Source organism: Trichomycterus rosablanca, chromosome 17 (assembly GCF_030014385.1).
Source record: "Trichomycterus rosablanca isolate fTriRos1 chromosome 17, fTriRos1.hap1, whole genome shotgun sequence".
Lineage (NCBI taxonomy): Eukaryota > Metazoa > Chordata > Actinopteri > Siluriformes > Trichomycteridae > Trichomycterus > Trichomycterus rosablanca.
In genome coordinates this window covers 6,640,864-6,659,086 of record NC_086004.1, presented here as the reverse complement: position 1 = coordinate 6,659,086, position 18,223 = coordinate 6,640,864, and the positions used below count along the sequence as shown (strand labels likewise).

General features: G+C 39.0%; 1 protein-coding gene across 1 annotated transcript in view; it reads right to left on the bottom strand.

Moving 5' to 3' along the window:
- Positions 1-3,081: 3,081 nt before the first annotated feature.
- Positions 3,082-18,223, bottom strand: part of si:ch211-126j24.1 (phosphofurin acidic cluster sorting protein 2) — a 71,463-nt gene continuing 56,321 nt past the window's right edge. The window contains exons 14-24 of the mRNA XM_063013002.1: positions 17,301-17,405; positions 15,222-15,328; positions 13,932-14,086; positions 13,718-13,828; positions 12,689-12,791; positions 7,749-7,791; positions 7,274-7,316; positions 7,038-7,179; positions 5,584-5,807; positions 5,345-5,458; positions 3,082-3,509 (exon numbers count right to left, since the gene is read on the bottom strand). Coding sequence (XP_062869072.1) covers positions 3,394-3,509; positions 5,345-5,458; positions 5,584-5,807; positions 7,038-7,179; positions 7,274-7,316; positions 7,749-7,791; positions 12,689-12,791; positions 13,718-13,828; positions 13,932-14,086; positions 15,222-15,328; positions 17,301-17,405 — 1,263 coding nt within the window. The 3' untranslated portion in view covers positions 3,082-3,393. The remainder of the gene's footprint in view (positions 3,510-5,344; positions 5,459-5,583; positions 5,808-7,037; positions 7,180-7,273; positions 7,317-7,748; positions 7,792-12,688; positions 12,792-13,717; positions 13,829-13,931; positions 14,087-15,221; positions 15,329-17,300; positions 17,406-18,223) is intronic.

The window sequence follows — 18,223 nt, the reverse complement described above, 5'->3', positions numbered from 1 at the left end:
AGGGTAATACAAAACAATGTTAATAACAATAACAATTAAAATAATGCAGGCAAGGTTAAAATCGTTTCAGTATTCACAAGTTTTTAAGACAACAGAGTAAAAACGATATGAAACGACATTACGTGTTCACATGGAACGGGAAGGAAAGGAGCAAAGCTTGCCTCAGTGGTACATAACAAAAGAATACTGTCATATAACTTAGAATGGAGATTTGTGCAAAATATGTCTGCAGATCTCGACAAACAACTGGCCGCATGTTAGTGTTCTTTTAAATCCCTCCTGGCTGTAAAGGAGGGTAAGACTGCAACACGGTAGTGCATAACAACTAAAGCTAACAGCCAATAGACTGCTGGACAAAACTCAGCGACCTGCTGCATCCTACAAAGCCAAGCTGTTCACTAAATGCACTGCAGAGCTATGAGTAAATACAAAAACGTTATCAGGATTGTACAAGGGACAATAAGACTACACAAAATCTATCTGTATGTAACAGTATACCAGTCTCCACTTGGTTTCTACAGAAAATAACACTGCAATTCATTCGGAAATTAGCTTTACCTGTTTTTTTAAAAATAAATATACATATTACAGATCGAGATAGCTGATTACTTGATTGGCTGCCATACTAGTACTAGCTCTGTGCGTCAAAGAGGAGAAGTCAGGTTTGGCTGTTCTTAATAGAAGAAAAAGCTGTGTAATTCCTAAAATCATATATAAGAAATAAGCCAGAGGAAACTGGGCCAATAACATCATAGTGTTCATGTTAAGTAGTGGAATAAATCTACTGTATTCCCCAGACTGGCTTGTTTTTACTTCTTTATCATGCACTTTCCAGTTGACAAGTAAAAATTAATTTGATAACTGCAAAAATGCACACAAAATTAGGCTGGTAATAACTTAATGATAACTGTTAATGCTTATAAGTCTTATAATGAAAAACTTTGGATTAGTCAATAATAGTATTACTTTAAATATCGACAATTGCCTTAACATATACTTAATATGAGATCTGACAAAAGGTTTCAATTGGTAAAACATGCATAAATATAGACAAAAATAGTAAAATAGTTTATGCTCTAACCTCGTGTGTAATAACGTTTTTTACTGTTTAGTGTTGGACTGGGCAGCTTTGGATTAGAACTGACTTATTGTCTGTACATTATGTCATGAATATCCTTTATTAGCATGAGTTGCTAAAGTGCCATCTTTGACTGGCTAATGCATGATTACATCAGGGTACATTATCTCCAAAAATCAAACCCGGTATAGATTGCAGATATGTGACAGGGATGATATTTTTACATGGCAATGTAAACGCGTATGGTGCACCAACACATTGTCTTATTCAAATGCAAACCATCAGTCATATTAGTTCTGACAATTACCCCAATAGTGTGGCCTGACTTGGTAAAACTTTTTTTATGAATAATTTTCCCAAACATTTCAAATGAAAAGGAACATGGTGGCTTTAATACTGTATATTTCAGTTATTGAGGTCTGTAATATGAGTATTTATATATCTGTGGAATTTTTCTCTTTCAAACTTGAGCACATACACACACACACAAAGCTACAATTGAACCTTAAAAAACTTGTTAACCACACCAAAAAGCTAAGCGGATTCTCTTTGCCCTTAATTTACAGACACACCGGTTTGTAAAGGGACTTTAGAGAGAGCAGATTCACAAAATGCTGAACTGTAAAAAGATAAAGGATGGAGCACCTCGCTCTCTGTCGTTTACTTTTAGCACGAGCCCTTTTATGACACAGCTGACCTAAAGGACCCTGTACTACACACTGCAAATACAATCCAATAAAGTCCTAGTGCACTTTCCTAATTCATTTCCGATACAAGAGAAAGTGTCCAAATTGTTGGATGTTATTTGGAAAAAATATTTAAAGAATTATTAACAGAATGCAGATCATTGAGTGCATTCAAAAAAACAACTTGATATGGGAAAACATTTCATATTTGTCAATCAGTTATCAAATGTATTTCATTATGACAAACTGTAGTGCATTTTTCCTCAGTGGTAAGGTGGTCTTATTTTAACATTTGTCTTTTAAAAACAAAAGCTGCTGTACCACTCGCAACCATCTGATTAACTTCCGTAGCCAACTAATGTGCTGCAAATTAATGCTACAAAACGTTTTGTCAGTTGCTTGCAGTAACATATGCCTACCAGAGAGAGCTCCAAATCCCCAAATCTACAAGTTGCTTACAAAGCTGTACATACTACAGCCTTAACTTGTTTTAATTTATATGTATTTCTCATTCGTTTGTAAAGCACCACTCACTAAATTGTCCACTTCTGAGTGTTTTTTTTTTTTTTTTTTAATATTAAGCTTCAAATTGCTCAAAATGCACAAAACTAACAAATGCTGCCTTGGATTTAGTCAGACATTGAGAAGCTGCATCAGAAAACCTCACACGAACACAATTAAAATCATGTACCGATTTGCAAAACACCAATGTTAGGATTATTTTTCCATACTTTTTAGTATGTCGTTGTTATTACCTGCAAATGTGTAGCTTTTTATAGATTCTTCCACCCAGGATATCTGACTAGACTGTGCACTTAAAATACTGCAAAAATCAGAAATATTAGTCTGCATGTAAATGCCGTCAATTATTAAAATGTACATTTTGAAATGCAATATGATTGGAGGTGCAACAGTTTTCGGTCTAAGTGCAGGTACATATTAGAGTTAATACTAAACAAATGAACGGCCAATTTCAAATCTCCCTTCAGTTTTGCACCGAACTGAGCTGTCTAAATATAACAAAAGCTCAGACAGGATGAGAGCAGCATCTATTTCCCATTTTTCCCTTTTTTGCATCCATATGACTGTGCTTTTGGATCAAACCAGACAAACGTGTTACCTCCGATTAAAGAGCTTGAGTAACCTTTCTACACTTTAAACTTAAAGGGCAGGTACAATCTCAAAAACAAGAGTCGTCACTCTTTAGTTTCACAGCAAGGTCTGAATAGCAAACCCCATCCCACCCCCAACAATACAATCCCACTCACTCCTCTAACCCCCCCCCACATACCACCTTGTACACAAAACAAACACGTTCACAGGATTTTACCAAAATAAAAAAAAGAAGTGCAAAACCAAGCTGCCATTACATGGTGGCTATAAAATTCTAACCACAACAGGTATACAAAACTGGCAGCATATTAAGATATTTTTTTACAAACAGCTTTCTTCTGTTTGCTGGTGCAACACCTAAAAACAACAAAGTAACAAGAAGAACATTGGTTTTAGTTTGAGGGACACAGGAGCATTTGGAGCGTTTCCACAGGAAAATCCACGTTTCATTTCTAGGCAGTCTCTCTCTCGGGTTGTAAGAAGTGCGCCAGAGAAAGTTTGGCACCGGCTCCGTTGTCACAGAGATTTGTTGTAGCCGAATATTCCCACAGGGAAGTGCTTTACATGGGTGGGCCACTGCGCAGCCAGCTGGAAAAACTTCACATCGTGCCACTCCACGCCATCAATAGAAACTATTAAAAAATGAAAGAGAGAAATGAGAGGAATGTAGTCACCAACATCGCTTCAAAATAATAAGAGCTGCTCCATATAAAAGTTTGTGAACCTTTTGGAAATAGGATTTATCCCTTTATTACTCATAAATTTGGTCAGATACACAATATGTGGCCAAAAGCATGTGGATAACTGACCATTAGTTTGTTTAATGGTTCATTTGAAAACTACAGACATTAACATGAAGAACCCAGAGTCTAGAGTGTGTCTGTGGGACGTTCTGCCCATAAGGTCAAAAGAGCTTTTGTGAGGTCAGGCACTAATGTTGGACAAAATGGTGTAACTTCCAATTAACATTGAATTGTAATTCATCACAAAAGTGTTTAGTGGGTGTGAGGTCATGAGCAGGCTGCTAGAGCTGCCTGTCTGTACCAATTAATTGTACTTTTCATGATTGTGTATTTTCAAGTCTTAATTTAATGCTATCCTTAATTACTTCTCATGCAGACTGGTACAATCCTCTGGCTGAACAGCTTCTTCAAAAATCAGATTGGTTGATCCAATCAATTACATAAAACAGACCTTAACCCAACTCTGTGCTGTGATGTGGCATGACAACTTAAATAGGGTTTATTTTTGTAAGAAATTAAAAAATGATTAAAAAAAAAGCCTAATTTCTCTTGTAAGTCTGTTCGGCAGCTACAGAAAACAGTTATAAGTTATATCAGGGTTTTCAAAGTTTTTTAAGTCAGTACTATGATTAATTCACACATTAAAAAATTTATTTTATACATTTTTGTACAAAGTGTTTAATTTGCACTACGACTTCAATGAAGATAAATTGGGCAATTTTAAATGGTTCACAAACTATTTTAGTAAATGTGTGGTAAAACAAAGCTAAATATATTTGGTAAAATGATCAAAACAGACATTTTCTGGCGATTGAGAATCTATTGATCTGAAAATCTGCTGTTACAGCAGAACAACCAGCAGGGGGCAGGTTTGCTCAAACGCTAGAATGCTGAGCGAAATGTCGGTTCTTTTGTCTGGAGTAAAAGGGGTGTGGCTGTTTACAACGATAAAATTATACACTAGAAAGGGGTGCAGCATGATTTTATTTAACACCATGTAAAGAAGTGAATAAAACACATTGCTATTGCTATTAGTCTGGAATAAAAATAGATCTGTATTTTGCTGATTAAGTCTCTTTTTGAATGGGTACGTTCAATAAATAATTAAGCCTTTACTGTTTTAATAAATAATTCTTAGTTAAACTACTGAAATATTTTTAAGAAAGAAATATTATAGTGATACGTTAATAAAAAGTAGTAAGTAATTTTTCCTACATACATTTTTAAATTGAAAAAAAAAAAACACATCATTTTGTCCAACTGTCTACAGACAGCTTTACTTAAAACTGGATTGGTTTGTGCAGATAAATGAAAGATATTAAAAACCATGTCTTAAATAATCTAATTACAGATTCTTTAAATGTAATACAAGATTTAATCCAATAACATTTTGTAACAGACCATAATCAGGTAACTGCAGTAATCGGAGAATTAGTAGGTTATTAGTGTGCAAGTGTACATATTCAGTTCTGCTATACCTTTATAGAACATAAAACCTCAGAAAAGCTTTAATAAAATGATACCTTCACTTGTTAACACACTGTGAAGTAGAGAAAAAGCTATACAACCGATTACACCCACACAAATTCCACAGCAATGCTGTATGCTTATCATATTCTGAATATTTCATAGTCCCCCCCCCCCCCCCCCCCTTCAGTTTGAGCTCATCAGAATTGCCTTTTGAATTATTCATATTCGCATGGTGTTTGAAGGCCATTTTTTACCTTTCAGCATGGTGTGTTGGTGTTTGGCTGTGCAGATCAACCTGCTAATGCCATCAATCACTTGGCTCTTAGAGTCTACATCCCTTTCTTTCGGCTTCTTGCTGAGGAAAATCACTGCAAGCACAGACAGATAAAAACACATCGAGGAATCACAAACACAAGTAATGCAACACTTACATTATGCAATACGTTAACCAACACAAATACTAAAACGTTAACTGGTGTGCAGTGTTAATTACCTTTCTTATTTTTCTCCTTCATAACGACTGTCATGGCCATGCCAGGAGGAGGGGTGAGCTCTCCAACGCTGGGGATCCGAGACACCTGCAGGGAGCGGAAATTACTCTTCAGGGTGTTCTTCATTCCCACGTCTCTCTTCTCCACATCTTTTTTTTTATCCACAGCATGACATGTCCAGTAATCCACTTGCAGTCCCATCACCTCCCCGCCTGAGCCTGGAGAACTAAACATGCACATAAAGAAGGTCAGGGAATTTAAAATTAAAAATATACCAATAACTTTGGCAACATGGTGCTTTCTGTGAAATACATTGTAGAAAAAAAATCATTTACAAAAGGTCATCTGTTTGTGAGCTAAAGCTGAGGTCTAACTGGGTTATAAAGCAGAACAATGATTTAAAAACACAAGCAAATCTGACATTAATGAATCTGCATAGAAAAGTACGCTAAAACTCTTGCACAGTGATGTAAAAATGAAACGATAGAAAGCAGTTATAGTTGTAATAAAGAGCGATATTTGTGTATGTGTTACATGTTTTAATAAATAAACTAAAACACTTTAGTGTAATAGTGTGTAATAGGTTGGCATGGTGGAGATGTGGGTAGTACTGTCGCCTCACAGCAAGAAGGTCTGGGTTTGATTTACAGTGACACTGACCAGGATACAACAATGAGCACGGTAAAACAATGAATGATTAAATAAATAAATTCAAAATAATTAGAAAAGGGGTGGTGATTATTAGTTTAAGAGTTTTTAAACAATTTATTATCTTTGTAATTTTTATTTCATAATTTCATTTTATTTTCATGGTTTACCACAACTTTTTACCCTGGTCAGGCTTGTGGTGGGTCAGATCTCTACAGAATCACTGGGTGAAATGCGGTAACACACCCTAGACAAGACACCAGTTCATTGTGGGGTTTTGGCCGCCTTCCCCATGAGACATAACCAATCGTGTCTGTATGTAGACAACCGATCGGTTCCGCTGGGGATTCAAACTCTGGATCCCAGCAGTAGTGGGCTAATGTATTTTACTGCTATCCTAGCATCATATTTTGTTATTGTATCGAATTGTTATTGTATCGAATTTTCGGCATTTAGCAGAGCTTTTATACAAAGCGACTTACAGTACTGTGACAGTATATTGTCTAAGCAATTAAGGGTTAAGGTCCTTGCTCAAGGGCCCAAGAGTGGCAACCTGGCAGTGGCAGTGGACTTGATTACTAGTCCAGTACCTTAACCGCTAGGCTACAACTGCCCTAAAAGACTTACAACTGAATACAATTTGAGCAATTGAGGGTTAAGTGTGTTGCTCAGGGGCCCAGCAGTGGCAACTTTTCAATGGTGGGGCTTAAACAAGCAACCTTCTGATTACTAGTCCAGCTACCACTGCCCTTTTATAAGTATAAAATTATATTTCCGCGTGTGACAATAGAGTACGTGTACTATTTACCCTGCTCCAGAGAGATTGGCTGAGACGGAGGGAGAGGAGGGAGGAGTGCAGGTCATGTCTTTTCCGTATGGTGCCCCCGTCTGGACTGGAGGCGAGGACAGCATGTTGATACTGCCCATCACATTGGCATCATCAGAGTCCACTACAGAGAGACCACAGATACATGTACTTTAAATAACCCTAAGAGGTGAACCAATGACAATATTAGGATTAACTGTGTGTGCAGGTGATTTTACCTGATGTGGACAGGTTGTGCTCCACAATGCCAACCTTTACCAACTGTAGAAAGAAAGAAATATAAATATTGGTTATTAATAGGGGGACAAAAGTTACATACTGTACGCTGACCAGCCACTTTATCATAAATACCACAGTAATACTTCCTATTCTAGGGTTTAGAATGGGTGACTGGGGAGACCATTGAAGCACAGTAAACTGCTGAAAGCAGCAATTATAAGATGGTAAATTGTTGCTATGGCAACGATGTCGTAACTGGCTATGTCGTGGCAGGTCTGGTTCCATCGGGAAACACTGGCGGCAAGGCAGGAATACCCTGGACAGGGCGCCCTGTCCAGGGTATTCCTGCCTTCCCGCCAGTGTTTCCCGATGGAACCGGACCTGCCACGACCCTAACCAGGATAAAGTGGCTGATAAAAATAAAAGAAATGAAATAAGTTGGATGTTTTATATTCAACATCTACCAGCTCTTACCCCAATAAATGGCACAAACTTCTGACAGGAGTCCTCGTCAGGGCTGTACAAAGAAACATTAAAAGAACGTTAGAACAACGCAAATCAAACGCAGCTCTAACGTTACTGAATAACACGTCAGTGAAAGGCCGGGCGATTATGTGCTCAGGCGTCCAGGTGTGAGGGAGGGAGACATGTCACGAGTGGCTGAGTGAGGCACGGTGCCACCCTGATGAAAGGGTTCTGTGAGGAAGGGGGAGTCATGCCATGATGTCATGAGAGGATGCTGGGATAGCTGCCTACAACCTTCACCGATCGAATGTAGTGAAGGCGGTGAACAGAACGAATGAAACCTATGCTGGCCTTACAACATGCAGCTTTTGTGTAGTCATTGAACGCAGCACGCCAAACCGTTTTCTCTCAGCAAATTCTCCTGGACCTTAAAGCTTTAGCAAACTGAAAACACCCATTTTGGCACGTCTAATAGCATGATCTTATAAACCCTGGGAGGGGTCGAGATGAGTACAGACCGACAGATAAAGGACAAGCCCAGAACTGCAGACAGAAGGACGATCCACAGAAGATAAAGGACATGCTAATAATGTCCGGTCACTGGAGACCAAAGGAGTATACACTATACTGTCAAAAGTATTCGCTCATCTGCCATTACATGCATATGAACTTCAGTGACATCCCATTCTTAATCCATAGGGTTTAATATGATGTTGGCCCAACCTTTGCAGATATAACAGCTTCAACTCTTCTGGGAAGGCTTTCCACAAGGTTTAGGAGTGTGTTTATGGGAATTTTTGACCATTTTTCCAGAAGCGCATTTGTAAGGTCAGACACTGATGTTGGACAAGAAGGCCCGACTCGCAGTCTCCGCTCTAATTCATCCCAAAGGTGTTCTATCGGGGTTAGGTCAGGACTCTGTGCAGGCCAGTCAAGTTCTTCCACACCAAACTCGCTCATCCACGTCTTTTTGGACCTTGCTTTGTTCACTGGTGTTCATGGTGGAACAGGAAGGGGCCATCCCCAAACTGTTCCCACAAAGTTGGGAGCATGAAATTGTCCAAAAGAAGAAGCAGATTCGGTGAAGCGTGATTCGTCACTCCAGAGAACATGTCTCCACTGCTCTAGAGTCCAGTGGCGGCGTGCTTTACACCACTGCATCCGAGGCTTTGCATTGCGCTTGGTGATGTAAGGCTTGGATGCAGCTGCTCGGCCATGGAAACCCATTCCATGAAGCTCTCTATGTACTGTTCTTGAGCTAATCTGAAGGCCACATGAAGTTTGGAGGTCTGTAGCGATTGACTCTGCAGAAAGTTGGCGACCTCTGTGCACTATGCACCTCAGCGTCCGCTGACCCCGCTCTGTCATTTTACGTGGCTGTCGTTCCCAATCGCTTCCACTTTGTTATAATAGCACTGACAGTCGACTGTGTAGTGAGGAAATTTCATGACTGGACTTGTTGCACAGGTGGCATCCTATCACGGTACCATGCTGGAATTCACTGAGCTCCTGAGAGCGACCCATTCTTTCACAAATGTTTGTAGAAGCAGTCTGCATGCCTAGGTGCTTGGTTTTATACACCTGAATTCAATGATTTGGATGGGTGAATGAATACATTTGGCAATATAGTGTCTTTCCGGATCAGAGATGTTTTGACAACATAATCTGCAGGTGGTCCTAATGTTTTGGCTCATCTGTGTATGTACAAACCCTACAGTCCCAAATGGCTGTGTCTAAGGATGACAAGGCCAGATGAGGTTATCACTGTCAACTCTCCCCTCATTGCGTTGGTTTCTCAATCTCCCTCTTATAAATGACTTTCCTCCTGACCAGAGGAGTAATGCATACTTGAACAGGCCCCCTCCATTATAAGACTGTGGAATTTACATTTCACAAAATATGTACACAAATCTAAATAGAGCCATAATACGCACAACAGAGCACAAACAATGTATTTCTTTGCTGCCGACAGTGACACCTCAACCAGACAGGTATCAGAGCAGCACAGTCCCAACCAATGAATGCTTATTCTTACAGACTTGCAGTGGTTTTCTACAGAGAGCCCTCACACATATGATGAATCATGCTATGCTATCTATATTCCTCCACCACTCGTGCTGCTGCCTAGACTAGACAGTAGGAGTCGCTGTTGCAGTGGCAGCATGTTGATATCCAAGCTGATTTTATTTCCTTAGACACTGCCTGTTGTAGCAGTAGAGCTCCTAGTCAGGTATGTAGCCTAGCATAATAGACTGCTGCGCCACCAGAGCAACATCCTTGTCATTTTATGACAACATTTACTCTTTTGCTATATTAAACTTAGCTTTGAATGTTATCTATATATGAGCTTTTACAGACAAGCGTGTTGCTAACAGCGCTTACAAAGCTGATGTCTGAATTAAGAATGAGGACGATAAATCTCCTGAGTGTGATCTAAAGGATGTGTCCTATATATGCCGAAAATAGAAATAAAAATGACAGAAAATTCATTTTCCATTGCCAGTTGTGTAATAATCAGGCAATGCAAATCCATGGTAATTGGGAGATACTGAGTCTTACTGTAACAAAGTGTGTCAATGTGCTGTTCCTAGAGAGCAACATTTCTGTGACACTTTTGTCATATTTGCTGGTCTTTTTGAAGACCTTCAGGTCAGCCAGACTGGCCAGTAGGCCCACTGGGGATTCAAAGTCTGGAGTAATTTACTGTGGCGCCAGCTGAACCCCTTGTGATGTCTATTATGGACCAAACCTGTTTGCTGTGTGATGCACATCTTTAGTGGTTTAAAAACACTTTTGAAAATGGGCAGTGGAAGCTCAGTGGTTAAGGTACAAGACTGCTGGTTCAAGACCCACCACTGCCAATTTGCAACGGTTGGGCCCTTAACCCTGAATTGTTTGCATTTTATTGAGTCACAATAGTAAGTCATTTGGATAAAGCGTCTGCTAAATGCAGTGAAGTGTGTCTGGTGTAAAACGGATTTTATTCTCATTTGGTTTTATTATAGCACTTTAAATCTCCTGTTGAGGTCTCCAACTCTTTCTCTTTTATATATCCTGCTTGTTTGCTCAATTTATATTCTCTCTTTTATGTGAGCTGCTAATTGGCTGTGTGACCTTTATGCTTCTGTGTTTGTTCCTCCTCTGGGAACATAAGAAACCGTCCAGACCCGCCATGCACCCGTCTTCTACATCATTTTGCTGTGTGTATTCGTAAATAGTCTTTTAGAATAAAATCTTGGATTATGTATCCACATTCTCCATTTCCCACATAAGACAAATAATTCCCCAATAACCAATTTAGTTTGATTATTCTAGTTAGTAAGCTACAGCTTGTGAGCCCTGTGAAAATACCCAGATATCTCTATTATTTATTTATAAATCGCTGTCTGATTATCCAAGTCACACTAAAGGACAAATACATTCTGCTTAATACAAAAAAGAAGTATAAAATGCTTCGCTATTGCATCCAATTTTAGAACAAACAGTGACAGTAATGGTCCCAAAACACACAAACCTATTAGAAGGTTCTCCCTTGTGAAGAACCTACTGCCTTATAGACCTAATTAAGTAGATATATTACAAGTCAGGACCATGAGGTGCTTCGCATCTGAAAGCACAGAACAAAAATAATGCTATTGTGAAAACATCATGGAGAAATCCACTGTCTCCATCACAAAGAAATCCGCTGTCTCCATCATAGTAGATTTCTCGGTGAGCCTACCTTATGATCTGGAGAGCTTGTGATTATTAAGGTTCTTATACAGTTCTACCAGCTATTAGCGGATTTTCTCCACACCAAACTCATCAAACCCTGTAAGTTCCTATTCCAAACTGTTGTCAAAAAGTTGGAAGCACTGTCCATTTTGTGCTACACTGTGTCATGTTTTTGGATGAACTTGGAGCAACTGAGTTAACTTGAGCAAGATCACTGAGCAGTTAAAGGGTTCAAAAACCTGAAACTGTATTCACACAGCAAGCAACAAAACACAGTGACTAGTTAGCACGTTGGTTAAAATGGTTAAAACTGATGTTTCATCACATGAGCCTCATTTTCTTAATTGTGACCTCATTTCTATTCATGTTCTCAGATAACTATAAGAAATGTAGACACTCGTATGTTAAATGCACCCAAATCGACCCAGAACAAAAGCAGACAGACTTCTGGATTAGCGTGACGCTGACAGGTGTGAGACGCGTTGAGTTTATGAGTGGGGTTAGACACGACAGGGGTAAACTGGAAATGCCAAACCCACACATGATCAGGTACCTGATGTAAAAATCAAAATACAAACTTCTCTTCCTTGAGTGCCAACAAAAGAACAGAAAGAAAGAAACCCAAAGCACAGCAGTATTACAAACATGATCCGAGCTGTTTAGCACTGCTAACTTCAAATCAAAACAAAATGCAGAAATTAAAAGAACAGAATAAATACATTAAAAGGAATGTAAGACTTTTATATATTAGTTTGACAAAGACGCTGTTTAAAGTGAAATGCTTTACTTTGTGAGATGGATAATTCATAAAGAGCACTGTGTTATCGGCCGGCTTGTCCAGGAGAGGAAGGCTGAAGGAATTCCTCCTAGCTGCTGCAATTACAGCCTTTGGTAGTGGGAATCCATCAAAGGGATTGGACTGGCACTAGACATAGTCAATCATGTCTATTAAGACACTGGGCCAGCCAATAGCACAGCTGAGATCAATACCTGGATCTCAGTGTTGGTGGGCTAGTGTATTGGACCAATGCGCCACCTGAACGCCTTACTTTTTTGAGTTGGATATAAAAGTCTGAAGTATGAAGGAAGAATTCTTCATTATCTCATTATAAAAACACTAATATTATTACACTAATATTAAATAATAAAAACAGATAATGAATGGAAATATTTAACAAATATGTTTGAAATTTGAATAATTTTTCATCATTTCATACAAACTCTAACAGAAATACCTTTTTTGTTTGTAGGTTAGCATGGCCTCAGAGATGGGGAAGTGATGGGACATGTTTGCTCCAGCCAGGTATTGAGACACTCGACCAGCTACATCAATGTTATCTGTACAGAGACAAGTACAATCAAGAAAAGTATTCTACACAATTGTGTTTTTAAAGAAAATGTTGCACACTTCATTGTATTTTTTAAATATACATAAACAAATTTAGAATTTGATGCCTGTAACACAATCGAAAAAAGCTACATCACCTGTTCTGTTAATTATACTTTTAATTGTTTACAAACTGATAATACTAATTACTGCAGTTTTGGTGGAATTTCTGTTCATTCTTGCTTGATACAAGAGTTCATCTGCTTAACAGTCCGTGATGGCCATAGTCTTAAATCTCCTAATTATGATGTGACATTTAATTTTAATAGAAAACAAATCTCTCCTACAGGCCGGCTCGTTAAGTCTGCAAAGCCAGCTGTTACAGGGTGTGCTGAATAAGGCCTGGCATTGTTTAGCTGAAATAACCGGAAAGATACATCGCCTTGATACAGCACATGTCTCTCTTAAATCCCAGTATACACCCCTGTGTCAACGATACCTTTACACATATGCAAGTCACCTGTCTGAGGGTCTAAAATTTACACACATTCAACAGAGGTTTTTGTACAATATTATGTACGGTAGTTAAACACTTGTTGGCTGCCCCATCCTGAGCACCCTGAAAAGAGGAAAAGGCCAATGAGGAGGTTTATGGATGTGGTGAAGGAAGGACCACCACATCCATAAATCCCGGTGGTTGGTGTGACACAGGAGGACGTTTAGGACAGGGCCAACTAGAGGCAAATTACAGGAGCAGGCGAATGATATACACTTATTAGCAATGAGGAAGAGTGTCCAAATACTTTTGACTATATAGTGTAGATCAAAATCTACACACAGTTGTTTATGTGCTGTTTTTAAAGCAATACATTAAACAAAGTCTTTACTGCTCTGTTTATAAATAAAGTAATACAATAAGAGAAGATCTGGATCAAACCTGATGTTGGAGCCTCCAACCTCCCGAACACATCTCTCCATCCGGCATCCAAGAAGATGCTGCTGAACTTGTTATCAAAAGATGAGATGTACTTCGCCACAGGGTGGCAGCCTGAACCGCGATAAAAAACTTCAATGTGACGCAAAAAAAAACAGCACCAAACAGAAGCTTTATCATTTTACATTTTAATCATTTTAATAGAATCGCTTCTTACCGACAGGAATGATGAGGAAGCGGATGTAGCTTAGCCAGTCGGGAGTCTTATTAGCAAGCTGCTCCACAAAGCACCTCAGCACAGTGCTAAGGTAGCTCTGATCTCCTGCCACCGCCACCTTGATCGTGGGTGGCGTCTGGGCATTGCAATTACAGCTGAAGATGGAACATAATAATAATATTAAACCATAGACTTTATTTGGCATCTAATAATATGAAATCTGCACGGTAATTTGGTGCTTAGCAACTGCTGCTATGCATAAATGGTTACAAAGGTGCACCATGATGAAAGTAGGTGCTAACTCCACCATAAAATACACTCAAAAACATATAAATACAGAGTAAATAAATATTTTACATTTACCACAGATGAACACAGGACTACACTCTGTACGAGGAATGTTTAAGGTTAACCTTTAATGGACCAGCCGTGCTGATTGCAACGACATTTTGGTCTGGGCCAGTGGGGTTCTGAGAATACAATCTCTGAGGAATTCACTGCTCAAGCTCTGAGCACCATCATAATCATGAAGTAATAAAACCCCATAGCAACGGCTTTAAAATATACTGTAAATCATGTATTATTTACGTAATTGACTTAACTGATTATTGCTAAGCTACATTTAATGATATCAATTGTTTGACAAACAAGCTTCTAAGTATTAGCTGTTGCTGCAGAAATTTTTTTATACATTTTTAAAGAAGTATTTGAATTTTTCTTACACTGCAGCTGGCATTACAACACATCCGGTAGCTTTAGAGTTATGTGTTTATTAAATAATCATATAATAACTTCGGACTAATCTAAATCAAGGATCTGGTTAATAGTGGGTCCAGAGCCTACATGGAAACCCTGGGAGCAAGGCAGGAAGGCAGTGTTCCCACATTTACATATTTATTCACTGACTTAAACTTTAGGGGGGGGGGGGGGGGGGATTTAGTCCACATACTAGCAAGTTTTAGTAGCTGGGAGGAAACCAGAGTATATAGATTGAACCCATAAGAATCAAGCAGTTAATGGTGGAGTCAGTTTAGAGTCAGTAAATGTTGGCAAAGTTTGAGGTCCCCAGTGGCACCCACGCTACCTGCTGTGCCAGTGTGACACCTGATTTTACATATGTACTCAAACACAAGGATGTTTAAAATAGAGTGGTGTAGTCTACAGTACAGTACAGTAATTATTCCAAATCAACACCACTGTACTAGCTCCTGTAATAATATCTAACATCCCGCTGTCTTCTGGGATACTTTTATCCATACATACTTTTCAGTGAACCAAAAAAACTCTTACAATCTCTGAATTCGGGTGACAATGGTGTTGAAGGCTGCCTGAACATCAGCAGCGGAGATGGTTGAGACGATGGGCTGCTTGTGCTCATGGAGGATCTCGTTCAGATACTAACGAGAGAATGAGAATGCAGTAGAACAGATGAGAGAGTGTGGAATTCAAATAAATCTACAAACAACACAGTCAACGTTGTGCATATGTGGGCTGAAACAGCTGCCACTAGCTTTGTCCCCTAAACAGTGTACGTACAGAATACTAACCACATCTTTCTTCTGTTCTCAACAAAACATCTTAATTGAAAGAATCATTACTGCTTCATACTGTTTTGCAAACCTTTATTAATATTTGTATTGTGTTTATGGGAAGGTATTAAGGGCCTAAGGGTCTCACTTTAGAATACTGATGTAAGTCGTGATAAAAGGCCCCTTACTTTTTTATTTGCTTGAATTTAGCCTAAGAAGCACCTTAGTGATGTGGAAAAAGAGCAGATGTAAGCAGTTGTAAGCACAGTGTTTAAAATAATACCTTCTTTATCATCCTGTCCGAATGATTAAGTGCAATGCTATTCAAACTTTGCTGGCAGAGTTCTCCACACATCTGGAAAATTTCAGTATTGAGTAGATTTACACAGCACAAGTCACACAAAAGGACTGAACCTCTCCAACGACAATCAATCCATATTCAAACCACATTTTCATACACAGTGGGGGGCAAAAGTCAGAAAGCACTAGTGAAAATGCTTTCATTTAGCATTTCTCTTAAATTAAATAACGTTTTTTTTTTACAAATCATAGTATCACCATAACAGTTTGAGTGGAAAGTTGATTCCTTAGAAGTACACCTGGTTTTCACATTTTTTGCACTACTAGAAGCAAGTAAGCATGTTTGTGAGGCTGACCGTGTCAATTTCTTTGTACAAAAGGTCAGATTTCCTTGAGTCGTATCTTTTTCATTAAAGCCCATGCTTAAACCACACTCAGGTGGGCATGATCCACACATCAGAAGTTGATAAAGTTAATATATTTATAGCCGTTGTTTACTTATTATAATTACAGCCACACTTCAGGTTTTCAGCAGATTATTCATTTTACACCGAGATCCAGGGTTCGAATCTCAGAGGTTCTATTGGTCAGTTGGGCGTCTACACAGACTTGATTGGCTATGTCCTGGAGAAAGGGGGGGTGTTGGGTGTATAAACAGCCTAGCCGTTGGGAGTTGCACCTGTGTGCTCTTAACGCCTGGATAAAAATAAGTAGGGCTGGGTCAGGAAGGGTATGCGGACCAGAATGACCCCTAATTTTGGAGCACCAAAAACAACTGTGACTTGTGAAGTATGGCTTCAGAAAAAAGTGAACGTACAATCATGGCTAGACTGAACTGGATCATTTGTAAACAAGCCATGACTGGCAAATCAAAAGTAAGCATGCTGTCTGAGAATTGTCCTGCAAAACAGGACGACAGATTCTGTACAAATACAGTACACATGTTCTGCATAAAGAGCAAGTGACTCCAATCAGCAAAACTACAGTCAAGCAAGTCTGTCGTAGTGGTTTCAAAAGACATGTAGCAGTCTCTAACCACTCCTGAGAAAAGTAAACAATGCAAAACTCTTGGCATGGGCTAAGACAAACACAAACGCACCTTTCACAGTAGACGATTGGAAACAAGTCTTATTTACTAATGAATCTAAATTTAAGATTTATTGAAGTAACAGTAGTGTTTATATGAGGAGGAGAACAAAATCAACTACATCCATTAAAGGTCATGGTAACTGTTTAGAAACAACTAGAGAAATATTGATTATTGCCCTGTGCATGTAGGTGGCCTCAGAATGGCATTAACAGTGGTGCAAAGCACTGCAGGAGTAGGAAGTGATTTACAGCAGGAGCTAGAGGGCATAGTGTGAACACCACCTGCTCACTCAGACACACACACAAGACACACACACTCAGATAGTGGACACAGATCTACATAGAGCGGTTACACAACACACAGTCAGACAGACTCAGACAGATGTGCAAACAGTTACACATCTCTACAGGTGATATATTGTAAAGGTCAAGAACTCAGACAGATACACACCTGGCCCTGCCAGTCGGTAGTGTTAATGAGTATGATGCTCTCAGGTAGCTGCTCATCAGAGTTGAGGATCTGATTTAGTTGGTCATACACAGATTTCCTGGGAACCTGAAACATGTGGACATGGACTAGGTGTCAACAAAATGTCAAACTGTAGTCAAGAAAACCTCAAACCAAAACTTCAAACATATATTTGATAATTTTCTTTTTTTATTATTCTTTTTTTTTTTTTTACTAAATGCTTTATTTTGGTCAGAATTGAGGTGGGTCAGACTCTACCCAAAAACACTTGGCACAAGGCAGGAATACAGTCTGGGCATGGACATTCACTCAAAACAAGCTCCTCACAGACAGTGACCAGAGGCAAGGATTACATTCAGGTCTTTAGGACCCATGTTGCTATTTGGTACCCACTTAACCAGCATTACTGTGCTACGCATGACATGATTTTATAAAGGTAAATAAAGGCCTGTAACTTGTTTCACTTGTTTTTAACTTGTTTTACAGCTCAGCAGGGAGGCATGGATTATTGTATAATGCCTACCCGCCATACCACTAATGGTTGGCAACAGGGCATAAAGATGCAGATGACAGTGCCGGTTCCTTTAACTTCTTTTAACTGTCTCTGCATCTCATTAGTGCGCTCCAGGTGGAAGAGTATCATTATAATCATAGCCTCTTCGTCAGCCTCTTTGTTTTAACTTGTTGTATACATAACATAACAAAAAATGGAAATAATACAGGGGTAGCTGCGTATGCTTCATAGCTCATGGTAGATCTGTTTTTTATATTATATCTGACAAAATTTCTCATGGGATAAGATGACTCACTTTTCAATGCATTATATTATGGGTGCATTTAAACTCGCCCTATATTTATTTGCTAATAACTAATAGCTAATGACAGCGTGTATTTTTTTTAAAACA